General features: G+C 36.7%; 1 protein-coding gene across 1 annotated transcript; it reads left to right on the forward strand.

The window, feature by feature from the left end:
- The first annotated feature begins 10,070 nt into the window (after nt 1-10,070).
- Nucleotides 10,071-10,967, forward strand: LOC149147375 (B3 domain-containing protein Os02g0764100-like). The gene is made up of 3 exons (XM_089446095.1): nt 10,071-10,529; nt 10,638-10,691; nt 10,805-10,967. Exons 1-2 carry the CDS (start codon nt 10,159-10,161, stop codon nt 10,666-10,668), a joined length of 402 nt encoding a protein of 133 aa, XP_089302221.1. The 5' UTR covers nt 10,071-10,158; the 3' UTR covers nt 10,669-10,691; nt 10,805-10,967.
- The last annotated feature ends 1,210 nt before the right edge of the window (nt 10,968-12,177 follow it).

Consider the following 12,177-nt stretch of genomic DNA (forward strand, 5'->3'; position numbering starts at 1 on the left):
TTGTTGGCTGCCATTTCTATTATGCCCTATGATCACAAGCATGGGGCTCACCATTTTGAGCTGGAGAATGAGAAGGAAAGAAGTTCAAGAATGGCCAGTCTTTTAAGTTTTGGGATTTAGTTTGGATTCTAAAATGGATACCAGAGAAGTGGTAAGTTATTTCAATGAAAAGTCTTAAGTTCATCTATCATTGTTTGAGATGTTTGCATTTGTATAGGTTTTTCTAGTATAAGTATTATATTTTATGCTTAGTTCAAGGAGTTTTCTTCCAATATGTCTAATAATAATATGTTTTTTTGGCAGTTGTCACGCTCAACCAGTGTTGTTAAAAGCGCGATTTAATCACGCTTTTTTAAAAAACGCGCACTTTTTTCCCTCTGGTGATTTAATCACGCTTTTTATGGGTAAAAAGCGGCACTTTTTTTGGCGCTTTTTTTTTCGAAAAAAGCATGGGGGCGCGCGGCAGCAGGTTTTATAATCCGAATTTCATTTTTTTTTTTTGTTCATTTGGACTGTGGGCACGCGTAGGAGGAGGAGAAGGTGTTGGAGAGAGGAGCTGGAGGGTTTGTGAGCAAATCTAAGTGCTTGTAGGACAAATTCAAGAGGAGACTACCAATTTCTCCATAAAAACGGTATGTGGATTAATTTTTTTTTGTTTTCCTTGTTTAAAAACTTTGTTTTTCATTGTTTTTGGTTGGGAAACTTCATATGGGCACCATTTTCCTTTTGTTTTCATTGTTTTTAAAGAATTTTTTGTATTTTTTCATTGATTTGGGATGGGTAAATTGGTATGACTATGGGAACCAATTTTTTATTTTTTATTTTTCATTTTTTTTAAACATTTTTTATGTTTTTTCATTGTTTTTGGCATTTGCCATTTGGTTGGGTAACTTGGGTTTGGAACTTTGGATTTTGGGAATTTGTAACTTGTAATTTTGTAAATGCTAAATTGTAATCCTAAATTCCTATTTCCTAATCCTTGTTTTCCCATAGGTTTGCAAATTCAAAATTCAAAAACAAACATGCCAAGGAAATTGGATCCTTTCTGGGAATATGGTGAACATAAAGCTCCGAATGATAGACAAAACTTGTATTGCAAGTTGTGTGGAAAGCACATACCCGGGGGGGTGTACAGGTTGAAGTTTCACCTTGCACAAATCCCTGGACATGATGTGGGGCCCTGTATAAATACAAATTCTGAACTTATCCAAAGAGCCATGAGAGCATTGGGAGAATTAGAGCACACTAGAGAGGCCAAAGAACTCAAAAGGAAACTAAAAGGGTCAGCTGAAGGAAGTGGGCCAAGTGGCACTGGTTCTACTGCAACATCAGTTAATCCGGTAGCTGCATCATCATTTTTTGTTCCTCGAACCACACCTGGTTCACAACCATCTATCGGTTCAATGCTAAAAAGAACTGAAAAAGAACAAGCTGACAGGTTGATGGCAAAATTTCTCCTCTGGAGTGATATTCCTTTCAGCATTGTAAGGAATAATCCATTTTTCCAACCTATTGTTGATGCTATTGCCAGTGTTGGCCCGGGGTACAAAATCCCTTCTTATCATGATTTCAGAGGCCGGATTCTTCAAGATGAAAAGCGTGACTGCACCCAAAGATTGGAGGATTTTAGGGCATCATGGGCACAAACAGGATGCACTGTTATGTCAGATGGTTGGACTGACCAAAAGGGGAGAACCCTTATAAACTTCTTGGTTAGTTGTCCCAAGGGGACTATGTTTATCAAATCTGTTGATGCATCTCATCAAATCAAAGATGCAAAAAATTTATGTGATTTGCTGGATGTGTTTATTTTGGAGGTGGGTGAACAACATGTTGTCCAAGTCATAATGGACAATGCTGCAAGTTATGTTGCTGCTGGTAGAATGCTGATGGATAGGCATCCTACTTTATTTTGGACACCTTGTGCTGCCCATTGTATTGATTTGATGTTAGAGGACATAGGGAAAATTCCCTTTGTCAAAGATATTGTTGACTCATCAAAAAACATCACAAAATTTATATATAATCACACATCTGTGCTTAGCTTGATGAGAAAATGCACCAACAACAAAGAGTTAGTGCGCCCCGCCATTACACGGTTTGCCACGAGTTTCATATCTCTTCAATCCCTCTTGAATTCTATGTGGGATGTGAAGAGAATGTTTCTTTCAGAGGAGTGGCGTGCTTTGCCAATGAGCCGCAAACCAGAAGGAGAGGCCGTATGCAGACTAGTTTCATACTAGGAAGACTTCTGGGCGGGAGTGCAGGAGGTGTGCGCAGTTACTGAACCTTTGGTAAAGGTTCTTCGGTTGGTTGATGGTGAGAAGCCCGCAATGGGCTATTTGTATGAAGCCATGGACAGGGCCAAAGAAGCCATTCGGACCTACTATGATGATAAGGGAGATGATGGGTTTCAGAAACAACTCCTTCTATGGGGAGTGATTGATGAGCGATGGAACAACACACTCCATCATCCCATTCATGCTGCTGGGCTTTTCCTGAACCCTGCATTTTCTTATGCATGTGGGTTTGATTTTGATGGTGAGATCATGGATGGATTCTTATCATGTGTCCAGAAGATGGTGCGATCTCCAGAACAACGTATGGAGATCTCTAAAAAAATTGAGACATATAAGATGGCAGGTGGCACATATGGCTTTGAGATCGCTGTCACTGATAGGACGGCTAAAATGCCAGGTATTTTTTAGTTTGTAACTTTGTTTCAAATTTCATTCTCTTCAAATTCCATTTTTTTCTTATGTTTATTTAAAATTTTATTTGTAATTTTGTTGTAGATGCATGGTGGAAGATGTATGGTGGCAGAGTACCCCTTTTGCAAAAGCTTGCTGTACGCATCCTCAGCCAAACATGCAGCTCCTCGGGATGTGAGCGCAACTGGAGTGTATTTGAAAAAATACACAACAAGAAGCGCAACAGGTTAACACTTAAACATTTAAAATATTGCAAATTTCCAAATAAATTTTTGAATTCATTAAACAATATTTTTTTTATAATATTAATTATTAATTATTATTTCATGATCTTTGTACAGGTTGGAGTCCCAGCGACTTAATGACATGGTCTACGTCTACTACAATCTTCGATTGTGGGTGAGACAACTTGAAAGGACACCTGATGTGGATGCCATCTCATTGGATGGGATTGACACCACTGCTGCATGGAGGGTTGAGGCCGAGAGGCCTCTCATGGATTCTACTGATGATTGGTTAGTGCAGGATGAGGGGGAGGAGGAGGAGGAGGAGCAGCAGGATGAGGAGGAGCAGGAGGAGGAGGTGACACTGCCTACCCGAGCTACCACTACCACCAGTAGAGGACGTGGTCTCCGTCTACCTCCTGTAGCTCTTACTTCTAGTTCTTCAGCTTCTAGAGCACATCAGACTCCATTGCCATTTCTACCAGCACAGGCACCAACATCTACATCTAGAGGGAAAGAGAAAGCTGTGACATTTTCTCGCAAGAGGGGCAGAGGAAATCAATAGGATTAGACTTTCATTTTATTGTATATGACATTATGACATGATGAGATACATTATCATATTTTTTGTTGATATTTTGAGGCTGCGCTGGGACTCAGGAGTCAGGACTTACTATTCAGGACATGATTCAATGTTATGTGTGATTTTAGCGCTAGAAATGATATTAAACATCTTATATATTAGTTTTTTTTATCATATTTATGTGTCAATGTATTTATTTTATGTTGTAGATGGTTTAGATATTAAAAAAATTGAAAAAAATGAAAAAAAAACGAATATTTTTGTACCAAACGCTTTTTTCCCGCTTTTTCCAATTTTTTCTGCTTCATTCCCGGCGCCGATTTAATCCCACTCGCGCTTTTCACAACATTGCGCTCAACACTTCTATCTGAAGTGGTAAGTAATAGGTATAGAGCTCATTAAAGAATTTATTTTTGAAATTAAGTCTTTCCTTGATGTTGCTGAGAAGTCAGAGCACACATATATTCTTCTAAGCACTTTTTATGCTTGTACATGTTACCTCCCATATGTCTTTCCATATGTACCTTGTACCTTGTTACCTCCCAATGTACCTTGTTACCTCCAAACTTGCAAGTAAATTGTTACCTTCCATATGAATAATTATCAGCCATTGAGACAAAAATCAATGTTTCACCTGCCAAAGGTCCCAATGTTCAATCAAAAGCAGTACCCATAGCAGCAACTCCACCTCCTGTCCTAGATCTTCTTGGTTATTTGATAGGTTTAGGAAATGCACTTGTCCCTGGAGATTAGTGAGCAGTAGGCTCTGGGTGGGTATTAGATAGTCAATTCCATTTCATTTTGTAAAGAACAAATGGAAAAAATTGGCTTTATTGTTGTTAGATGTGAATTGTATTTACTATGATAAGCGTCAACCTGATTAAAGCAACTTGTGATATTTGGTTAATGCTTTGTGCAGGCCTCCATTGCCTGTTTTACTTGCATCATCAGTATGTCAAGGCCTTCAGATCAATGGGAAACTTATATGGCGTGATGGTCAAATTTTTTACAGCTTGAAGTTTTAGAATAACTCTTTTGGTCTTGCAGCTGCTGGACCTCTACAGGTGCAGTTCATAAAATGTGAAAATAGTTGAGATATTAGTTCTATTTACTGTAAATATTGCTAGTTTAATAGGATGTAGATGCACATCTATTTTGAGTCCTTTTTCTAAGTTTCGTTCCTGGTAAATTAGGTGCCACCATTGTAGCCTGGTAGCTCAGCACACACACTGCTGCCAATGGTATTGTTTCAAAACATATCTCCTGGACTGGCAAACACTCTTTTGTAGGTGGAAGTAAAAAATAATCAACAACTTGTTTGGTATTTTAATGATAATATTCCATTTGAAGTTTTCTTCACTGAGGATGGCAGGATGGAGCGTGCAACATTTCTGGAGGTAATAATGAATGCTAGGATCTAAATTTTAAGCTTTGGAAGTTTTCTTCATTGAGGATGGCATGATGGAGCGTGCAACATTTCTGGAGGTAATAATGAATGCTAGGACCATTCCCTCTCTGCCACTCTGCCTGTGCCTTCGACTCTGTTGGATTTTTAGGACTTTTGGGTCAGAAGGACTAGGCAGGATGGACAAGTCCAAGAGATCAAAAGGGGAAGAGGAAGAGCACATAGATGGTGAGCTTGTTCTCTCCATTGAAAAGCTACAACAAATTCAAGATGAGCTTGAGAGGGTAAGTTCTCATGCACTCTGAAAACTGCTTTTTGGGGTTATTTTATTTATTTATTTTTAAATTGGTTTTTTTCTTATCTTTTTTGAAAACCTTTTTCCCATTCCTTTCTCTATGTATTATTTTTTTGATTTATTGGTGCATCTGTGGATTGATTGAATTTTTTCTTGTCCGTGGGTTGCTTGAGAATGATTTGTTACAGCCCTTAAGAGCGGGTTTGAGGAAAAGAGCGGTTTTTTCAGTAAACCCACACTTCATCTTCATATTCTTTCAGTCTTTTGGATATGGACATTTTGATTGGTTTACATATGTTGTTTTTCCAATAGTGTCGGGGAAATTGTTTCAAGGAAAAATTGAAACTAGAACATCCTCAAATTAGTTATTTCAGTTTTTTGCCATATCCATTTATTGTTTGGGCGTGAGTTGGTAAAGCTCGGGGTTCAACAAATGTAATATTTTGTGTGACAATTCTTGATCAGTTACAGTGCCTGTTTACGATTAGGTTCATAATGACTTGGTGACCTGAGGCTCTCTCAATGTAGTATGCCGCACTCCTAAATCCCTTTTGGTCTCAATTACAGTCTGCACATTTATGATAAGGTCATAGTGGCCTGGTCACCTAGGGTACTCTTGGCCTAGTCACTGCCCCCAAAGGATCTAACAAGGTTGTTGGACTTAATGGCAAAAGCTCGCAATTCTATTCGGCACCTGCCCTTAGGGAAGGGTAGACCTGCCTTACCTATATGGTTGTTGACAGTTGGCTTATTCTTACATTCATTTTCTTGTTAGTTGTTGGAAAGCTTTCTTGGAGGAATTAGCGGATAGAGTTTAAGTTGGATTCTGGATGACCAGCAGAGTATTCTTACATTATGTATTTGTAATTTCATAGTTTCATTCACATTAAGGATTGCCATAACTCTTCACATAATTTCTTAAAGTTTGCTAGCTCAATGGAAGAGCCTCTGCTTTACGAGGAGGTTGGTGGTTCGATTCCATTGTGCGCTAATATGAATTAATCAATGATTTTGTAGTTCATTTTTAATTAAATGTTTTTTATATCGATTTATTTCAATGGTGAGATATTTCTGGATTCATTGTTTTATATTGTCTCTAAAGAGACAAAAGTGATTTTTTAAATAAATTTTTTATGTCTCTATCTAGAGAGACAATAGCTAGTATTAAAGACATGATCTCTAATCCAAGAGTGTTGTCTTTAGAGAGACAAAAATGAAATTGTCTCTTAAGAGAATAATGGTAAGACTATTTTTTAAGACAATAATATTTAAAACAATAATCTTTAAGACAATAATTTTTGAAACAGCCTCTTAAAAACAATATTTTAGAGAATACACAATTTTTTTTTTGTTTTTTTAAATTAAGACAGTTTACCCAAAAATGATCTCAAAACAAAAGCATGTACGTAAACATCAAGAAGCTTCTTCTCTCAAGAAAAACCACACTCACCTATAAACGCAATATTCAATAACGGCGATCTCAAAACAAAAGCATGTACGTAAACATCAAGAAGCTTCTTCTCTTAAGAAAAACCACACTCACCAGGGGTTAAATTTGACGCCCGTCTGCCCGTATTTTGCAATTTTACTCGTAAAATACGTTTTAATTTAAAACCTCCACGTTATGCGTAACTTGCCATTCAATTTCAAAAACGTCATATTGACGGGCAGGTTTAAAAATTAAAAGTTTAAAAAAAAAATTATAATTTTTTTTATATATATTTAATATGGTGTGAATAGTAAAGTTAGAAATTTATAATCTTCAGAGTCCAGACTCGCGCGGGGGCAACTTGCAGTCGTACTCACTCCCTTGAATTCACAAAAACATGATCATCCACATGCTTACTAAATCCTCAGGCCAAGATTTTGTATTCAATTCGCATTCAATTCAGGATTTTGTATTCAATTCGCATTCAATTCACAATCGAGTTTATCGCTTGAGCATTTACAATGAAACTTACCACAGGCTCCGAGTAGATATCTTTTCATTCTAGTTGAATTGGTTGTGTAGGAATTCATCAGGTGTTTGGAGTTTATCGCTTGAGCATTTACAATGAAACTTACCACAGGCTCCGAGTAGATATCTTTTCATTCTAGTTGAATTGGTTGTGTAGGAATTCATCAGGTGTTTGGAGTTTATCGCTTGAGCATTTACAATGAAACTTACCACAGGCTCCGAGTAGATATCTTTTCATTCTAGTTGACTTGGTTGTGTAGGAATTCATCAGGTGAAAGAAACAGTGGAGAATTTCCTTAAAACTTGGTTGCGCTGGAATTCCGGAACCAAGCAATCAGTCATATAATAAAAGAGATGTCACTGATGGTGACGGTTTTTGGCAGAAAAGAAAAACGACTGTGCTACAGCTTTCCTGGCATCAAATTTCCTTGTCATGTCATCGGGACTGCGCGGTACTGCCAAGAGGGATAACCTATGAATAAATATTTTCAGATCTTTCTACAAAATGGATTTCCCATGCTTACAAAATATTTTGGGAATTTCCCAGAGATCTTTCTACAAAATGGGTTTCCAAGTTCCAACGCTTAAAATATTTTGGAAATTTCCCAGGTTTTCTTCATATTTCCATGGCGTTTAAACGAAAAACTTCGGGTAAGCGTGCTCAGTTGCCGCTGACAATGAAAAGTCCCACCTCTCAGTTGGATTTTCATTAAAAAAATACAATTTTTGGAATGTATGGCAGGGCCCGAGTCGTCAACTATACAGGTACTTTTGTGCCAGCGACGCTACACAGAATTAAAACCAACATCAACCCCAACAGTGTTCGCGTTCTCGTCGTGTGTCGGTAGATTTTTGTTGAGTTTTCAGAGTCTGTCATCAGTTTATATACATCTCCGTGGCGGAAGAGCAGTGCCCAACTTAAATTTTGCGTTGCCAGGTTTTTGAAATCCCTCCCTCTCTCTGTACAAATAAAAACTACATTGTTATAGTTGGTAATTTCTTGAAGTGATTCATGGATGATATAATTGTATGGTGTCAAATTTTACATAATATTGAGTAAACAAATTATGAATTCAAATGTGAATTAGTGGAAGACATAAGTTGAGAAGAAAAAATTACAAACTAAGCACAATATCATAAAATGGCCAGCCTATCGATAAAACATCCAGAAATTGATATAGGTGATAAAACTTACATTGGATAAAAACTAGTTGAGAACTTAATCAGTTTCTGAACTCCCGGGGTGCCTCTAAACAAAATATTGACAAAAACCTGAACCACTATTATGAGACTCGATTGCTCAGGTTGAAAGCTCTGATCTCTGTGCGAACTCCACCGAATAGCCGGAGTTGTGTGTATCTGGCCGCTTGCATTTCTGTCAAAGTTCTATGCTATTAACTACGGCCACACTCCTTAGTGGGCATTTCATTCTATTCAATTTAGGAGTGTGGGAGAATCAACAAATTCACCAGTTACAACAGTCACTTGAAAATTGACTGCCCTTTGTGCAGTCCGGTCCAAGTTCTGTCCATATATTTGACTGTTGGGTTTCGTATTGAATGAATGTTTGAGTATTGGGTTTTGTATTGGAAAGTGGGTATCACAGGATTTTGCTATGATTGAATTTTGAGTAAAGGGTTTACACCCATGAATTTTGTGTAGTAAGCCTTTTATATGTTTGAAATTTAAGTAGAGTTTGATGCATTGAATCCATTGGTCTTTAGTGGGATATTAAAGCAGCTGAATTCTGAGTAGTGGGTTATGTAAAAAATTGAGCTTTGTTTTGTATTTGTTGTAAAAATTTGGATTGGACTTTTATATGTTTTTGAAATTTCAGTAGAGCTTGATGCATTGAATCCATTTGTCTTTAGTGGGATATTAAAGCAGCTGAGTAGTGGGTTATGTAAAAAATTGAGCTTTGTTTTGTATTTATTGTAAAAAATTGGACTAGACTTTTATATGTTTGAAATTTCAGTAGAGCTTGATGCACTGAATCCATTTGTCTTTAGTGGGATATTAAACCAGCGGAATTCTGAGTAGTGGGTTATTTAAAAAATTGAGCTTTGTTTTGTGTTTGTTGTAAAAAATTGCACTGACTTTCAACAGTGGTTTGTGAGTAAATAGCATTAGACTATTGGGTTTTGTCCGAAATGAGGTTGAACACAACTTCTTGTCTGCAAAGTCAGTTGTTGGGGGAGCCACCAAAAAGGTTGTTGTATCCAACTCAGAAATTATGCACATTATGTTTTTGGTTGAAAATTATTTCACAACTATTGTTCTTTTATTGTACAATTTGAAATTAGATAAAACTTGTACAAATAAATTTTAAAAGTCATATGATGGAACAGTTTAAAAATAAAAATGTCATAAAAAGTCATATGATGGAACAGTTTAAAAATAAAGGCAACTTCGGAGTGATGGAATATAAAAAGTCATATGATGGAACAGTTTAAAAATAAAGGCAACTTCGGAGTGATGGAATGATGACGTAGCCTGGTGGTCAGTTGGCAGATTCGGAGTGATAAAGGCAACTTCGAAAAGAACACAACTTCGGAAAAACAGGTATATTTTTCACTAAAGACAAATGAGAGAAAGGTTGTTGGACTAAGTACTGTGACATATGAGAAAGATATTAATACTTTACTTTCGTTTTTAATAAAGAAATTATCTCCAATCCAATAGTGTTGTTTTATACTATTTTACATTGCTAATGAGAAATATATTATTATTTTAATTTTAATGAGTCTCCACGGCGCACAACTTGTTCACGTACCATACCGGCAGACGTCATACCGGGAGACGTCACTATCGTCCATGTAGAGGGCGTGTATTTTTGTTGACTTCTGCAGCCGTTGGTAACTTTCACCTTGACACCACAGAAGTGGAAATCACAGAAATTTTCCTTTTTAAGTCCTGGATAGCATCGAGCGCTTCAAGAGCCTATTATACTTACTTCTACTTCGCATATCTCAGAAGAGAAGCAATGGCCATCTTTTCAAAGTTTCTGTTTGAAAAGAAACTTACTGCCAGTGATGTTGGTAATCACAGTAGATTGAAAATCCCCTGGTCTTCTATTAAAACCCGTTTCCAGGTTTGCTGGCTAAAGAATTCGAATGATGAAGTGATCGAAACAGAAATTGAGCTTAGAGTATATGATTGGGAAATCAAAGGAGAAGTAGAAGAAATGTTTAGGCTGAAATGTCAAGGTCGTCATGCTTTCGTTTTCCAAAAGGGCTGGGGAATGTTTGTCCGGAGGAAAGGACTTAAGGCAGGGGATTACGTTCAATTCTGGTGGAATGTATCCCAAAAAAGACTTGAAATCAAATGTATCAATCGATCTGAGCGCGAACAGGAGTAAGATTTTTTGCTCTTCATGTTTAATTTATTTCTTAATGTACTTTCTATTCGTCGTTTTTTACTTGGTGAATGAATGAATAATGGTTAGGCTTCGCCTGTTTGCAGTGGTTGGTTAACGTTAAAAATAAACACCTAAGATTAGAGACTTTTCCATCCCAAGTAAGATTTATTGCTTGTCTGGTTTTAATTTATTTCTTAATGTCCGATTTACTGTACTGTTACACCAGAACTAAATGATTATCATTCAATCTTAAATGTTTGGTTGGCTACAGGACCATTATAAAGAACTCTGCACTTGCTTACGGTTGGATCGCTGTTTTTGGGGCTACGACACAGTCAACTTTCCTTTTCTTTATTTGATTCATTCTAGTTTGTTTATTCCATGGGTGTTATTTTGTCCTATGGATTCATTGTAAGGGTTTGAAATTTATTGTATGGGCATGTGTTTTTATCTCAGTGTAAGGGTTTGAAATTTATTGTATGGGCATGTGTTTTTATCTCAGTGATTAATACTAGCAATTGTCCCAGAAGGTACAAAGAGAGGCCGATAGGATTAGTAAAAGGAGGAACCCTATATGGATAGGCAAGCATATATAAAGCTCAGTAGTGACGAAGACACTAACCACGATGACCAGCGTGTACCAGCGGAAAAGTAAATTACAGTGTTTTACATGGTAATTGAAAAGCGGGGAATTAGATTTGCAAATATTAAAACAAATCACTTACATTGGTGGTTCACACTATAACTAAAACATTAACTAATTGTAAGTTGCTTTTCATAAAATTCATTTAGTATCATTTATATAGATGAACCAAAAAATAGGTTTGTGCAATTGGATGAGAAAGCGTTCATAGAAGTCTTTTTAAAGAGAGCGAAATAATGGACAAAAAGCCCACTCATTTGATTCCAAAATCCCAACAAAAACATAAGAGATAAACCCAATCAACTCCAAAAATGTGAATTTGCAGTCCTGCATCTCAAAATTGCAAGGCAGACGTTTACTGAAAAAAATACAACTGCTGATATTTACATGAACAGAGTAACAACCACCCTTCACAAATAACTTAATAAGTTAATGGAACATTACTTCATATATGCATTAAATTAGTTGACTATATAGTGTATACACAATGAATGCTTACGAAAGCACACTACAGGACTGATTCCCATTCATTGTTTACTCAACAGTATCACAGTATTTCATGTGTTCTCCGTAATTTATGTTATGACCATCAGAAAGAACAGGGAAATGCACAAACTCACTACTGATACACTCCTAGATTGACAACAGTATTAGCAGAACAATAATCAACCAACATATACTGGACAAAACAAAAAAACCAGGAAAGGGAGTGTGGCAAGTACTCAATAAAAGGTGATACAATGATGAATCAACAAGAGAGTTTACCTCAACTTTCTTAATCACTTGGTTGCAAATATTTAAGAAAAGCACACACTGTTGCTTCGTGTGATAACTACGCTTTTTCTAAATATTAACACCATATTTGTGGTTGCTTGATAACTTTTGCTTGGTGTCCTAATTTTCTCTACCACTAGACAAACACGAGCTTTCTAAATCTTATCACCTGACTAATCAGACCCCTAATAATAACCACCTTCATAGCCCAATAAAATTATCCCAGA

The sequence above is a fragment of the Pinus tabuliformis genome, chromosome 9 (assembly GCF_031772625.1).
Source record: "Pinus tabuliformis cultivar Carrire ecotype Pingquan chromosome 9, CPIR1, whole genome shotgun sequence".
Classification (NCBI taxonomy): domain Eukaryota; kingdom Viridiplantae; phylum Streptophyta; class Pinopsida; order Pinales; family Pinaceae; genus Pinus; species Pinus tabuliformis.

Coding starts and splice junctions, on each gene's coding strand:
- LOC149147375 (XM_089446095.1), top strand. CDS start 10,159: ATGGCCATCTTTTCAAAGTTTCTGTTTGAAAAGAAACTTACTGCCAGT. Junction 10,530..10,637: donor CGATCTGAGCGCGAACAGGA/GTAAGATTTTTT, acceptor GCCTGTTTGCAG/TGGTTGGTTAACGTTAAAAA.